The sequence below is a fragment of the Talpa occidentalis genome, unplaced genomic scaffold, assembly GCF_014898055.3.
Source record: "Talpa occidentalis isolate TD23 unplaced genomic scaffold, MPIMG_talOcc4v2.1 talOcc4.8, whole genome shotgun sequence".
NCBI classification, from domain to species: Eukaryota; Metazoa; Chordata; class Mammalia; order Eulipotyphla; family Talpidae; genus Talpa; species Talpa occidentalis.
In genome coordinates, this window is record NW_023605194.1 from 107053608 (window position 1) to 107070563 (window position 16956).

General features: G+C 32.7%; 1 protein-coding gene across 4 annotated transcripts in view; it reads left to right on the plus strand.

The window, feature by feature from the left end:
- The window catches only part of LRBA (LPS responsive beige-like anchor protein), a 493454-nt gene that overhangs the window by 417217 nt on the left and 59281 nt on the right, over nt 1-16956 (plus strand). For all 4 annotated transcript variants that reach the window (XM_037497443.2, XM_037497442.2, XM_037497444.2 and 1 more), the window contains one exon: nt 9128-9295. In XM_037497443.2, the coding sequence (XP_037353340.1) occupies nt 9128-9295 (168 nt within the window). The remainder of the gene's footprint in view (nt 1-9127; nt 9296-16956) is intronic.

The window sequence follows — 16956 nt, forward strand, 5'->3', positions numbered from 1 at the left end:
ACTCTTGTATCAAAGGCCATAAAACTCTGAATGCAGATTCCGTTTTTGGAATTGAATCAAACTTTGCTGTCCATTATTATTACAACCACTGGTAACATGTGGCTATTGATCAACTGAAATGTGACAAGTCTGAATTGAGATATGTTGTATGTTGTTAAGTTTAAAATGCATACCAAATCTAAGATTAATGCAAAAGAACTTCCATATTGATTGTGTTTCAATGACATTTTTATTAAATATACTTGTTAACATTTTTGCCTGTTTATATTTTTTTAATGTGTTCACTAAAAACATTTAATTATATATGTGGCTTGCATGTAATATTTCTATTGGATAGCACTGGTTTAAAGTGTTGGTGGTCATTGTGTTATCCAGAGGTTTTTTTGACTTGGACATCCCAATATAAAATATGAATGTAGTTTAGTATTTAAATACTATACACATTTCTATTATAATTAGCAACCTCAGATCCAAAAAAAAAAAAAAAGCTGGCATCATAGTGTTAACTTCAGATATGTAAAAGAAAGTCCAAAATACTTAGTTCAAAACTGAATTAATCATTTACCTTATAAATGCTTCTTCTCCACTGTGAATATGATCCAGACTTGAAACCTGGGTGTCATCCTGAACTCTATACTTTACCTCTCACATAGGTAGTCAGTTGGTGTAAGTAACCACAGATCTTAGATCTTTCTGAAATCTGTCCCTTCTTCATCACTTCCACTGCCATTTTCTTTTTTTTTTTTTTTTTAAAAAAGATTTATTTATTTATACAAGCACTGGGTACAATCAGAAGTGCAGGAGGGCGAGAGAATTCACCAGAGCCAGAGCGGGGAGCAGAACAGGCAGAAGGACCAAAGCACACTGCTGAGGGGAGCAGCGGGCGGCAGGAGAGGTCTGCGCGCCATGTGGGACCCTCGCCAGTGGCCGGGGATAGAACTGGCGCTGCAGAGGCTGCTGGGAGCCTCGCAGCCCAGCACTCACCCGCTGCGCCACGGGGGAGGCCCTCCACTGCCATTTTCTTGATTGAGGCTCCCAGTGCCTCTTACCTGAACTGTTGTACTCACCTTACAGATGACCTTTTGCTTCCCTACCCTCCCTTCAAAGGGTACTTCATCTCCAGAATCTAGCATGGAAGAGAACCTATAGAAATCACGCAATAAATGGTTGTTGATTGAATGGATGACAAAGCTACTGATAGTAATCAAAAATTAGGCAGAATGAGAAAAGACTTTCAGTCCTGCATCATCTATATATAGTTGCATAACCAAAGTAAGCACAGATGTAATTCTCTGACTGCACTTGTTGTCAGTGCTTCAAAAAAGTATTCAGCAACATTTATATTCTTTAGTTCAAGTTTTTCTTGGAAGTAGTAATAGAAGTGTTCTATATTGCCAAGGGTTTTGATTTGCCAATATAAGTTTACGGCAGTCAGTCCAGGGAGTCATTGGTGCCATGAAGACAGCTCCTTGTTTTTGTCTGGAGTTCCCATGGGATTAAACTACATCTGGCAATAAGTAGGGATTCTGGTCTGGCCATCTTCAAAGGCAAGAGACTGCTAGTATTTATCAGATCTGTGTGGATAAGCAAATGGGTAGGGATTAAATTTTTTTGGTTTTGTTTTCCTTCCTTTTGTAACTGACTATAAAATAAAACCTCCAGAAGTTCATACAGCAAATTAATTCATTTTTCATTTTAGAAAAAACCTTTTCTTTTTTTCTATACCTAGGTAGATATTTGAGAACTTTAAATTAAAAATTTAGTTGTTTATATTTTTTAACTAGTTTATCTTAGCAAGCATAACAGCATTTTACCAATTAATATTACAAGCTAATTTTCTAGGGACACTTTATTAATTCTTTTTAAAGGGTTAACCATTTAGACTGCCGTTTTTAAACATTTTAACTTCTTATAAGCAGGAATATTGTGATTGACACTTGGTGTCTTTTGTTGTTATCTATCTGGGTGGGAAAGTTGATCCAAAATCACTTTCTGAGGAGACCCTTGGACTTGCCTTAGTACTGATCACTACCTGTTCCATGTGAAGGTTGGCCTGCTTTTCATAGATGCTTGTTTGTGTTCGTTTTTCCTTATGCTAAACTGTGACTCAGTTTAGCTATCAAAGCATGTGGCTCTGTGAATGGCTGTATTCCAGGTACTTGTCAAGGTTTGTAATCTAGAAGTTTACCATTCAAAGTCTCACCTAAGAGAAATAATGTTTATTCAGAATTGCCTGAAGAATATGTAGTCTCTCCATTCATTTGTCTATTCTTTAAATCTATCCCAGGATTAAGTCAGTCCCTCTGAGAGTCACATACCTGGATTCCATCATATTGCCAAGGGAGGAATTTCTTATCTCAGGAATAGAAATAATGTGTTTTTGTAGGCCATCTGGTTTGTTTTTACATTATGGTCATTTTGGACTCTTGTAAGTGTTCGTGTTTCTTTCTTTATGTTGCCTGCTAGAAAGCTTATTGCCTAATACATTGAACACCTCTATGGGATTTCACAGCATGAGTTTTATTTACTTATTTTTACCAAGCCCTAAATTCTTAGGTTAAATTAATATTATCTTGATTCATGTGTATCTTTGTAACTTCTGTGAATTCTTTTCTGAATGAAGACTTATAAAATGCAGACAAATAATAAAAATAGATGGGTATACTCTTAATTGTAAGTTTTCCCCATCTGTGCTTATTAGAGTTTTGAAAAATAGTTCCATGTCCCTATGTGGTGTTGTACTCTAACTAGTTCAACTCTAACTAGTTCAAATATCTGTATATTATTAATACCTAGATTTTAGATTAAGGATGACCTTAGGTTGAAATGTTAATTAAATGTTTTAATGTTCTGTAGCTCTAAAGAAAATAGTTGGATAAAATGTCAACATATAGGACTATTTTAAACATTAGGAAAAAATCTCTCTGAAAAGAAGGGTAATTGTACAAGTTTGCCTAATCCTTTTGATCTTGGCACACAGCAATACAGACTTCAGTTGAGATTAAAACTATGAATTTCAAAGGAAACATGGCCTTCAGTGTGTAAAATATATAACAGCTGGTTGACTAGTCCATTTAAAACTACACAATAACAATCGTAGACAGAATGATTCTCCTGCCAAAAGATGTATGAGTGCTTGATGGTTATATCAAGTTATGATACTAACTCACACTTTTCTTTAGTAATGATAGAAATGTAGGAATGAACAGTGTGCTGCCGGCTCCAAAGTCTCTCTCCTACCCAATAGTTCAAGGGCAGTTTAGAAGCACACAACTCCTTTTAGTGATTTCTCTCTCTCTTTTTCAGCTTGAACTCCAATGTGTTATTAACTAAATTTCATTTTTTAAAAACTGTCAGATAAAATTTTTGTTCTGAGCATTTCATAATTTTTCCCTCCAATCTGATTGTCCTTTTTTTTTCTTCTTAGGCATTATAGTTTACTGTTCTCAATGTCACAGTTTCATACATATTTGTAACCCCCAAAGTTAAGTTTTTCTATGTAAATAGTATAGAAGTTATTTCACATGTTTGTTACATATTTATATTAGGGCAAATGTCTGAAACCTGATGCACTATGATGTGTTTGTAATAAATATAGGAGAATGTTCAGTACGTTTCACACCATAGTTCATCAGATATTTTGATATTTTCACTGTTGTTTCACCTGAACAAGTAATTCCTAAACAGATTAATGTATTTTTGTATGTGAGAATTGATGTGGATTTGTGGATTTGTCACTTCTAAAAAATTCCATTTAGAAAGCATATTTATATTCTGAATTTATATCTGTCTAATGTGAAGAAAACGTTCATATTTCTGTGACCTTTCTTAAAATTTTGATACAGCAGCAAATATTCATTTCAATTTATTTTGAAGAAGGAAGATATACATAATTTTTTAAAAATTGCTAGATTCATCACAAATTCAGAGCCAGCATCTAAGGAGTTAATGTATCTTATTAGGGGGACAGGAAATCTGGCAACTATTGCAGAAACTAGACCTAATGGTGCACACAAACAATTTGTCAGTCTTCTTAAATGTGAATAGCTTTCCGCAAAGTGGCTGCTTTTGCTTTGTTTGAACAGGCTAAACTTTTCCTTTTTGGACTTTAAATCTTAGAAGTGAAATGTGATCCACATATTCAATCAAAATCATTTAATTCAAAGCATATTTTGATTGGAACAAAGTTGACATGGAAAGAAACTCTAGAATAAAAAAGTTGAAAGAACTTTATATCATATATTTAGCAAGAAAATTTGAAACAGTTCTAATTAGGCTGAAAAAAACTGCTTTCTTCAATGTAAATTACAAAGGTCATATATCAATGTTAAGGAAACATTACCACTAGTGTTTGAAATCCAGCACATGCAAACATAACACACCAGTTCACTTTCAGTCTGTGTGTGTGTGTGTGTGTGTGTGTAAGAGAGAAAAAAGAAGTTTGTGTTACATGTATTTAAAATGAAAAATACTTAAAATTCTGAGTTCATAATATTGTATATTGCGTTCTCGCCAATCTAAACATTAACTCCTTTGAAACATTACTATATACACTCAAATGACATAGAACTCTTAATTATAGATACAATTAATCATTTAGAAAACTAATTTTTGTTCTTCCATTGCAAATGATTACATCTTCTAATTAAGTTGTATGAAGTCTAGAAAGTTAATCAATGATTTTTATTTTTTTTTTTTTGTTTGAATCTTACAGAATTTGGTATCTCAGAACTGAATTGTCCTTCTATTGATAGAAACCTGAGGATGGAAGTATAGTTGTATAGGTGTGGGGATATGTGTTTTGGGACAGCACAGACTTATTTCCTTCTGGTTATACAGTTATTTTTATATTTTAGAGTTTGTAAATTACTATTTACAAACATGAATCAGATGATCATTTCATCTAATTTTTAAAAGTCACTTATCCTATAAATATCAATAGCTTATTATGTAGTTGCCTTTAAAAAATGGTGTGGCATGAGAATATTTAGCAAAAGTTTAAATATTAGCATTAATCTGCAAATTCTGAGAAACACACATTATATACAAATAAAGCTTTCTCGTCTTGAGGTAAACAATTATCTATTAATGTCTCATTAATTGAAATTGTTTTTCTCGACATTACATTACATTTCTACATTGGTTTTTGAAAATAAAAGGATATGCTAGAGTATCTGTAAAGCACATAAGATTAAACACATGCCTTTTTAAAAAGATATTCCATTCTCAAATAGTTTAGAATTTCTTGGGAGAAGCAAACTATATGTAAGTTCTTTTAATTCCACTATAGCAAATAAAAATAATTTTATGTAACTTTTTAAAATAAATAATTCATTTCTTTAATGGGTTTATTTCAGAAAAACAGATCGCATTCTTTCAATGAGATTCATTGTTAGACACATATTCATATGTTATAATTATTTCTGACACAGGGTTACACAAATGAGTTTTATGAATAATTTAATATTATTTTTAATATTAAAGCTATAATTTGTTGATGTTCTATGTATGAACCGAACAAATGAAAGTTACTAATATGTGTTTGTATTTGACATCTGTATACTGTACTTTTTAGCATATCTCAAGTGTTTTACTCTCTGCTTAATAGATCTCATTTAAAAAACAGATATCAGCCCCAAGACAGTTTGTCAAGACTAATATGAGTCCCCCTGGATTGGAGTGACAATTTGTGTGAGGCTTCATATAATAGTCTTTTCATAGTCTTATTTGATCCTTAACAATTGGACATTAGTCACTGATTTATTTTATAATAACTCAGATGAGTTGAATATTATTGTATTGTGTTGGACATTTTAGTGGATTTTCTTTTTTACAAATTTCACTCAGAGCACACATTGGATGTAAATGATGTATCCAGCCTGCTCAGGAGTACTAACGATTGATTGGTTGGGTTTGAGAGCAGCTTGGGAAGAATGTTAGTATCCCCTAGCTGCAAGCCGTATTTAACTCCAGTCTTAATGAGGACTGTCTGTCCTAAAAGCTTTGAGAAATCTCAAATGTTTAGCATTCCACTGGCATAATTTTTTTTTTTTTGTGACTGAAAATGTGGGTATAAATATTTTATATAAAGATATTTTTTAAATTCTTAGTATATAAAAAGGAATTAAAAATTTTTAGTGCTTCATGCATTATGTTTTTGAATCTCAGAAACTAGTTATAAAATATAATAAATATCAAGGTATATCATTTTGAATTATTTCCTATTTGTGTTTATTTTCCCTCAATAATTTCCTTCTGCTTATTCTCCCCTCAAGTCTTTAGCTAGTACATTTGTTTATTATTATATACTTTTGGTTGGGCAGTTGTCATTGAATGACACCAAAAGAATGTTGAAAGTCCTGAGCTGACTTTGTTCTGAAATGATTTCAAAATCTTTTGGCTTCCTCTGACATCCATTGCAGTTGTTCTTTGGGGTCCCTGTTTAAAGATATGCTTGAAGACTGTTAATGAGATTTTTAGTTTAGTTTTTTAAAACGTATTTAAAGTATTCATGAAAGTGAGATGTTTATCAAGCTCTGGCAAAGCTTTTGCCGATAATTCCATGAATTACGCCCTCCTGGACTGGCCAGCGTGGCAGTGTATGGGGAGGGCTGCACCCTGGCTCTATGGTCATCTCCGCACGTGAGTTTGCCGGGTAATGTGAAAGGGTCTTTGGTTACAGCGTTTTTGCTTAACATTTTGATGTGGTGTCAAGATGTAAGGGTTTAAGCATCTGAGTCTATCCCACTTCACTATTTTGAATGTTCATAAAGAAGTAATCAACGCGAGGAAAACACACAATTCTTTGTTTGATGACACATAAAATAAAATTGCACTAGAGTTTAGAGCTTTAATATTGAGAAAATGCATTTCTACTTTATCATTTGCTGAGTCTTAAAGAATTTTATAGTCTCAAATCACAACACCACAGACACTCAAGAGACTCCTGACTGTTTTATCTTATTAAACAATTTTGAAATCATTAATTTTTAATTAGCTTGGATGTAGGTTTTTTTTTATTGTTTCAATAGTGTGTGTATATGAACTAAATGTTTTTTATTTAAACTACTGGTGAGAATATTATTTACATAAATAAGTGTAGGTTCTTGCTAAGAGTACATACGTGAGTTTTGCTTCATGTCACCACACTTATTTTGTGACTCGTAGATACTGCATGCTAATCTATTATAGAGATTTTCAGCAGTTTATTGCCTCAGATTTTGAACAACTAAAAAGGATGTAAGCTCTAAGATATGTATAGGCCCTTCCCTGATTGAAAGTTCTAATTAAGTGAATTGGAGAAAATTAACTGAAATTAGCTGTCAGAAAGTCACATTTAAATGAGTGATGAGCTAGTCTGGCAGTAAACATTTAAATGATATAAATTGCCATTTAAGTGTATGGTTTAATGTTTGTCATGCATTAATGTGACATGAGACTGCAGTGACAATCAAGCAGCTTGCTCTAATTTGAACATATTTAGGGCTTTTGTGTGGAGTGCACTGCACACAAATTAAGACAATTGCTGTTTTTTATGTGTCACTTTAAACACCCCCATCCCTACCCGAGACTTAAGTTAATGAAACAAATGCATCTTCTTATGTGTGCAACTTGCATTAATAGTTCCTATATTTTAGGATTAATTTTAAACCTTATACTTAAAATAAAAATTTACTTAAAGTTATTACAAGCCCTTCTTATTTCAAATAAAATGTGAAAGTTTTGTTCTCTCGTAGCTGTTAACTAAGTTTGTAAATATAAAGAGTTTACATGAGATCTCTAAAACAGTAATTTTCACAATTGAAACTGGCTAAATGTTTTTTAGACCTATTTAATTTCAGGAATATGAGAATTACTTAACAATTTATTTACAGCATTATTTTTTACATTTTATAATATGTGATATGAAGCCATGTTAAATATTATTAAAGGAAATATTTTATTGAACCATAAACATCTTATTCACAGCACTTATTTTCATAAAGTATGTATTTACACAATTTCCATCTGTGAACATTAATAGAAATGTCTTTTTTTCACAATATGGTTTACATCTTATTCATTGTTTTGTGTAAAAATCGATTTTGTTTTAAAACCAATAGATTTCCTTTTATAAAATCCATAATGTCTCAAACCCTCTCAAGAATACATCACAGTCATACATTTGTTGCTCTAAAAACAAGAATTTCAGTGAGATGCAGTACCTGATATTACCTGGTATATTTCAAATTATACTTCTGAGTTTAATTTTGAGAACTCTGTGGTTTGAATAGTGTTATCTATTAATCAACTAGCCCATAACACTAAACTTTTATGTTGGAATAATGTTGAACAATATTAAATCATGTAAATATGAATAAAAATAAAAATATATCTCCTATTTTTAGAACTGTTTAGTGTTTATTAATTCAGTAAACATCTATTGGTACTTATTGTGTTTAAGGTACAGTGATAGTAACTGGGAATGTAATGACAAATTGGAAGTGGATCTAAAGCATTTACACTGAATACTTGATTAAGTTCATTCATTATTTATTAATCACTATTATGCTAATAGCAATCAAATATTTGGTCTTGTTTGCTGTTAATGCCTAGAATAATAATTCAGTAATTATAAGTTTCCCTCCCAAGATCTAATTTGTTAGCATAAAAACTGAGTTGAAATAATGAAATGATTTGGTTACAGTTGTTACAGTAGACAATAAAATGTTTTAATTCTAGAAAAATTATAAATATTTCAAGTGGATAGTAAACATTTATGTTTTCACATTTGCTTTCCCAAATTTGCCTTTACAGTATATAGCCACCTTTTATTTTGAAATATAAGTTGAGTACCTGTCAGGCCCTGGGTTAGAAATGTGACCAAGATAGACCAGTGCTTACAGTACTATGGAATATTGTAGAACAGTCTGCATCATGCAGTCTGTGACAGGTTAGCATGGCCAGTGCCAAAAAGCTCTGATTACCAACAAAGGAGAACAGATTCCAGAGGATATTAGGACATCAGATTAAGTCTAATCACAGTAAATTTAGTGTTAAACTTTACTCCTTGTTCGGAATTTCTCAATACATTTTGAAGATAGAATTCAGCATAATGATATGATCTACACTTTTTTTTTTTTTTCAGGCCCTGGAGAGTGAGTTTGTTTCTTGCCAGCTTCACCAATGGATTGATCTTATTTTTGGTTATAAACAGCAAGGACCAGAGGCTGTTCGTTCCCTCAATGTGTTCTATTACTTGACCTATGAAGGAGCTGTCAATCTGAACTCAATAACTGATCCTATACTAAGAGAGGTAAGTTGTCTGAGTCCAACAAATATCTTTACTTTAGAAGGTACTTTACCTTTAGAAGGTAATAGTTATCATCTTCCTCTTGCTTTCATTTTACTGATACTGAAACCGAAACCAGATGGATGAAGTGACTTAAGCAAAATTACCTTTAAATCAGTGACCTATCTGGAACTTGAACCCAGAACTTCCCTCCAATGAAATGTTTAATAACAAAGAACTCATTAAGGGATCGATAATTATATTCATACTTTTTATAACTTTGAAGGCTACTTACTAATACAGTAGTAGGAAAATAGTAATTAACTCACTAAAGAGATAGCATGTATAATAAAGACTGGCTTTCAGACTGTATCTAATTGACTATTAGTTAAAAAAATGAAATATTAAAATCAGCTAGCTGTTTATAGATCACTAATGTAACTGGCCCTTTGTTTTTATTCTGGATTGACCACTTCTCCTCATATACACTAATGATTTACCAAGGAAGTTTGCCTTTTATCATTTAGTATAATCTAAAAGAACACTGTCCAGTAACACTTTCTGCAGTGATAGAAATGTTCATTATATCGACATTGTCCATATGGTAGCCACTAGTTGTATTTGAAATACTGGGCATTTTAAATGTGGATAATGTAACTTTGGAACTGAATATTTAACTTTAGTTAATTCAAATGTAAATAGCCATATATGGCTAGTGGCTACTGTATTGGACAGTGGAACACTAAAAGACTGCCATATATTGAGTTAGCATATTTCCTGAAAGTAAATTTAGGGTATGTGGCCAGACAATGGGATGATAAAACTTTGTTAAATTACCTTAGTAGCATATTTCAAACTGGCATGCACACATGCACACACACATATACACTAAATTCTTTCATTTAAACTAATCATGTTATAACTTCAAATGTTTTTTATTGTGACAAATATATGTAATAGAATTTACCACTTTAGCCACTTTTGAGTGTTTAATTTGGTATCATTAAGTTCATTCACTTTGTTGTGCAACCATCATTACTATCCACCTCCAGAAGCTTTTTTCATTCCCGAACTGGAACTCTGTGTCCATAAAGTGAGTAACTTCTCATTTCCCACATCCTCAACCATTGACAACCACCATTCTGTTTTCAGTCTCTAGGAATTTGATTACTCTAGGTATTTCTTATAAGCGGCCCTCTGTAATATTTGTCCTTTTGTGTCTGGGCTTATTTTACTTAGCATAATGTCTTCAAGGTTTGTGCATGTAGTGACATCTATCAGAATTTCCTTTTTAAGGCTAAGTAATATTCCATTGTTTGTGTATACTATATTTTGTTTCTCTGTCCATCTATTGATAGACATTTGGGGATTTTGGCTATTGTGAATAATGCTGTTATGCTTTCAGTTCTTTTGACCACATACCCTGAAGTAGAATTATTGGATATGTGGTAATTCTGTGTTTAACTTTTCAAGGTGCCACAATACCCAATAAGTTTTAACTGTTTTTCATTATCAGCATTTTCATGATTTTGCTGTAATATTTGTTGACTTTTCTTCCTCACAACAGCAAATACCTGATTATTGGCCAATTAAACTTTTTAACTAGAGAGTTTTTTGTTGATTACACCCTACTTGATGTATGCAGCAGCAATTAAAAATCATGGCCTATTATGTTCTAAGTATTCTCTCTTCCTAAAAGGAAATTATGTCACTTCATATGTTACTTCATTACTTAGCCCTATTCATATAACTATACATGATTAATTCACAAGGCTTTTTGAATGTTAAAACAAATATAATCTTTTACTCTAGCCATTCCATATCATAATGCTAAATCATATGGCTTGATGCCATATGATTTGATTCTGCCCCTGATGTTTCCTAATTGTGTAACTTGGATCTTCCTGAGACTGTTTTCTTACATATAGAGTTTGTATGAGAATGCCAACCCTGTGGAAGATGGCGTGTTAAGTGCCTGACATGCACCTATCCCATAAGCACTCAGTGTTAATTATTTCCCTTATGTTCACTGTTAATTCCTGGTTAAAAAACACAGCTATTAATAGCGTATGAATTACTGACTATATCATAGAAAGAATCATAAAATGTTAACATTAGAAAAGTTATTAGAGAACATTTCCTAGAGGACACAGAGTTCATTATAAAGTGAGCAAAGAGAAAACAACAACAATAGACTTTTTTTTGCAACAACCTTTACTCAACCCAAATTATGTAATCAGGTTAAAAACTGAAAGGCAAATCCCTGCCCTCATCAGCTATGCTTCACTATCTAGTGGGGGAAACAGGGATAAGTAAACAATTATAGTGCACTGTGATAAATTCAGGATAGAGATGGTTCACTGTATATTTAGTGTCTGGATAGACACTAAATCCAGAATTCCAGAATCCAGGTATGATTCTTCTGGGAAATGAGATGCTGGAGCCACACATTGAAGGATAAAATAAGAACATTGGGTACAGTTATGAGCAAAGGCTATATACACAGCAGAAATTACATAAGCTTCCTGCACATAGGTGAAAGAGATCGTGGCTCGGGAATATGATGTATAGGGATTGAACTGAAGGTGATTAGTTGAGAGAGATAACTAGGAACCAGACTGCAGAGGACTTTCAATGATATAAGAAGTTTTGACTGCATTGTGAAGCAGTGTATTAAAGGTTGAAGATTAGTGACAAAAACACACATATGTTTTTAGAGCCTGTTTGAAGAACATTGAAAACATAAGAACTGAAAAATGGTCATTGTATTTTTCTGAGTTACTAGAAAACTTAGAAGGTAGATGACAATTGTGTGAGTGGGAGGTGAAAGAGTAAACAGTGAGGAAAAGATCAGCACAGTCTAATTATTGACTCTTTTTGTCATCTTTAAAAGCACACTTATTCCCGTTAGCAGTCACTATAAAGGAGTTTTTTTTTATTTTTGATGGGTGGGTATCACCATGTTTCGGTGTTAATTGGTAAGACCTCAAAAGAGAGAAACATGTCAAACATACAGGAGAAAAGCAAGTAATAGATGATAAAGCTCTATGAGGAAGAGGAAAGGAAATCCAGAACACACAGATAAATAGTGGAGGGCAGAGAGCAAACAATCTAGTCTAGTCTGGGATTGTCAAGGTAGCCTGGAGACTTCTTATGCAGGTAAATCTGTACAAACGAGGTGAAAAGGCAACAAGCAACGGTTGGTACCAAGAGTGAGATATTTATGTAAATACCTAATATAGTGATGGGTGCTTAATAGATGTTCAATAATAATTATTTCTTTTTCATATTGTTTTCCTCTGTTCTCAGCAGCAGATTAGGTTTAGAAAGAAGTTGAATAGGAAAAATGTGTGTGTGTGTATGTGTGTGACTATAATGAGAAGAACGAGAGGGTGAGAAGAAGATAAATGGATACCTCTCTAGTATTCAAAGCAAAGAAGACGAGACTTATTTCTGTTCAGTAACTATAATTTTACTTATTTCTACTTAATACTATATATGTTATTTCAGTTTGGAACACTTACACATTTACACAGTCATATACACACAAACAAGTTGACTACATACAAGTATTTTATTCACTACTACTTGAGAAGAACTCATTTTCTCTTGAGAAAGTTATATGCTAGTGTGAATGGTTAATACATATGGCATAGTAACTGATCATAAAAATAATTTTCTCTATAAAAAAGGCACTAAACAATAGAAATAATAACCATAAGAGGAGGAAGAGTAATCAGAGAAACAGCCTGCAGCACATTAAACTTTTATGTTGTTTTTAATTTTTAGAAAACAGCTGGGTTATCAATATATAACCATGTCTGCATATGCATATGTCACATACCAGAAAGAATTATTTTTCAAGATGAATAATTTTTTGAAGTATTTGTGACTCCCCCAACTAAAGAATATATTTTTATCTTCAGCTGTTTAACCTCTCTTTACTCTTTTTTATTTCTCTATCTCTTTGGTAATTTTTTTCACCTCTTTACCATTTTTAGCAATTCTATTTTCCTAGAATTACGTATTTTATAGAGATTGGTTGTTTTCTGGTTATAAATTCTGCTGAATTTGACTGACTTCTCTGTCCTTATATAGCCCTATTAAATCTTTCAAATAACGTTTTAAAAAAATCTAAAAACCAAGGAAAGAAGATCAAACAAGTTTACTATTATTTTGTTAGATTGAGATAACATTAGTTGTCACTGCATATTTTAGGAGTTCAGGTTCCCACCTTTTCATGTGTATGTTATCACACAACAACCACCACCAAAGTACCAGTAACTATCCCCCACTCTGGTGGACCCACTCTGACCTTTGCTTCCACCTCCCCACCCTGAATCTGGTAACCCCACTTCTACAGACAGATCCAAGGATTTGTTTAGGTTTGATTTTTATCAGTTCCTTTACTTTGTTTCTTTATATGCCACATAAATGATATCATCCATTTTCTTTCTACTTCTTGACTTCCTTCCTCTTAGCATAATCTCCTCAATTTCCATCCATGTTGTCACAAATGAAAAAATTTCATCCTTTTTTGCATTAGTCCATTGTATATATATGCTACATCTAGCTTCACTCTTTTGCATATGGCTGTCTACCTTTTCAGGACCATTTGGTGAAGAGAGTTTCCTTATTCCATTGTATGCTCTTTGCTCCTTTGTCATAAATGAACTATTCATATAAATGTGAGTTTATTTCTTGGCTCTCAATTCTATACAGTTCATCTGTGTCTCTATTTTTATTTCAGTCACATACTCTTTTGATTACTACGGATTTGTAAAATAAAATTTGGGCATGTGAATCCTCCATTCTTTTTTCTTGGGTTTCGCTATTAAAGATCTTTCATGATTCCACACAAATTTTAGTAATGTTTGTTCTGTTTCCTTCAAGAATGACATTGAAAGTTTGATAGGAATTGCATTAAATGAATATTGCTTTGGTAATATGTCCATTTTAATAGTGTTAATTCTTCAAATCCATGAGCCCCTGATATCTTTCCATTACTTTATATGTTCTTCTATTTCTTTTAACAATGTCTTAAAGTTTTCGTGTATGAGCCCTTCACCTTCTTTGTTAAGTTTATTCCTAGGTAATTTTTTATGTACTTGTAAATGTGATCATTTTCTTGATTAATTTCTCTTCTAGTTTATTGTTTGCCTATTAAATGCAACAAATTTTTGTATTGTGATTTTGTAGCCTTCTGTATTATACTGATTTATTGTTCATTTTATGTATTTATTTATTTATTCATTCATTTATTTATTTTAGTTTTTGGAATTTTCTGTGTATATCCATGCCATCTACAAATAATAATAGTTTTACTTCATTTCCATTTTATCTTTCTTGCCTAATTATTCTGGCTAGGACTTCAATACTATGTTGAATAATAGTGAGAATGGACATTATTATCTTTCACCTGAGATCTTAGAGAAGAATTTCTTTTTTTATATAGATTTTTATTATATTGAAATATATTCCTTCTATCCCTATTTTTTGACATAAATGAATGTTGAATCTAGTCAAATGCTATTTCTGCATCTTAATATGATCATGTGATTTTTATCTTCCCTTTTGTTGAATTATTTTATTTGATTTGCATATGTTGAATCATCTTTGTATGCCTGGGATGAATCCCATTTGATCATGATATATTTTTTAAATGTATTGGTTTTGTAAGATTTTATTGAGAACTTTCTTTTATATATGTTTAGGAGAGATAGTGATTGTAGTTTTTGTTATTGTTTTTTTAACAATGTACTTGTCTGCTTTTGGTATTACTGCCCTGTTGGCCTCATCCGATATGTTTGGAAGCATTTCTGCTTCAAATTTTTGGAAGAGTTTGAGAAGGGTAGGTATTAAGTTTAGAGAAAAATTTAAAAGAGGAAAATTAGAGTAACTGAAATCAGGATCAGATATAAGAATAAATATTTTTATTAAGAAAAAATCTAGAATCTAATATCACAGAATAATACATGATGTTCAGTATTTTAATTTTAATAAAATAATTTCCCTTTTCTAAAAAATGTTTTCCTTAAATAATTTCTTTAATGTATTTAGAATATAATTGTATTTACAATCACAGTTTCTAGACCGATTGTATATTCTTGTCCAGAATTTGCCTTTTAATTCTCATATAATTTGTACTTGCTATGTCCTGAATTTGAGAGCACAGTTTCTATCCCTTAGTTAAAAAGGACAGTTTGCTGATGGAGGTTTTAGTCAGTAAGAAATAATTTCTTCTATTTTTTTATTTTAAGATTGATTTATTTATACAAGCACTGGTGTACAGGCCAGAGGCGTGGGAGGGTGAGAGAATTCACCAGAGACAGAACAGGGAGCAGAACAGGCAGATTGACCGAAATACACTGCTGAGGGGAGCAGCGGGCACGGGTGCGACAGGAGAGGTCTGCTGCGCCATGTGGAAATCTCCCTGGTGGGCCGAGAATCGAACCTGTGCCGCAGAGGCTGCAGACAGCAGCACTGCGCTCAACCCACTGTGCCACCGGGGTGGCCCAGAAATAATTTCATTAATTGTATGTATAGTGATGTACTCTGAGTGAGATGTGTGTATTAGTATGGGGGCACAAAGGAGAAAGCAGCCAACCCAGATTTAGTAATAGCTGCCTAACCACAGTCCTTTGGAGTTAGGTAGGTGAAAGATTAAAAAGGGTAGGGGAATTCAAAGTCCCGGGGATGGAGTATAATATAATTCTATTTCTGGATAAAAGCATGTGGTGAGTGGGGAAGTCATGAGAAGTTGGTGATGAAGAGCAGTATGTGGATGATATCTCCAAAACATATTTGGAAATCATTTATATCTCTCTGTCATTAGTCTAAACCACCATCATTTCTTCCTGGGCTAGCACTAGTAGACCTATCACCTATTTCTATCCCTCCCTACCTATAATCCGCAGAGTTGACAATGTGCTATTTATGAGTTATATCATGTCACTCTCTATTAAACCTTATTTCATATAAAACATAGAATTAAATCCTACTTGATTCACATTGCCTGGCCCCTTCCTACCTCTCTAATGCCATGCTATCCTGTTCTCTTCACCAAGTGTCTATCATATTGACTTCCTATCTGTTCCTGACCATGTGAGGGTTGTCATTGACCTAGTATTTTGATGATGGCCATTTTCTCTGACTCTCCCAGATTTTCATGTGTTGACTCTCTCATCTGTGCCTCACATTAAAGGTCCTACCTTTAGCAAGGGCTTGCTGTCATACATCTGATCTACTTATCTTTACTTAATTAATTTTACCTTAAAAATAAGGGATATGGTGTGTTCTATATAATACAGATTCTTTGAAATCTATTGAGATTTGACTCACATTGGGAATAGTCAGTTTTCATAAATGTTCTAGGTGTACTTGTACAACAGTGAGTATTCTACAATTTTTAGGAGTAAAGCTCATTTTACATAAGACAGTGAGTAATGGAAAGTGAGGCGTATAATCAGTTAACATAGGTTTGAATCAGTTATATTTATCCTTAAGCAATCTGATACTGATTTTTTTTCTTTTGCTCTTCTTTTCATATTTTTTCATTATCTACTCTTAAGCTATCAGTTCTCATTTCTTGTTACTATGTCAGTGAATTTGCCTTTTGGGCACCCCTCCTCCTACTCTATAATTAACTATTTCTTAGATGTGATAGCCTGAAAACCCAAATAACT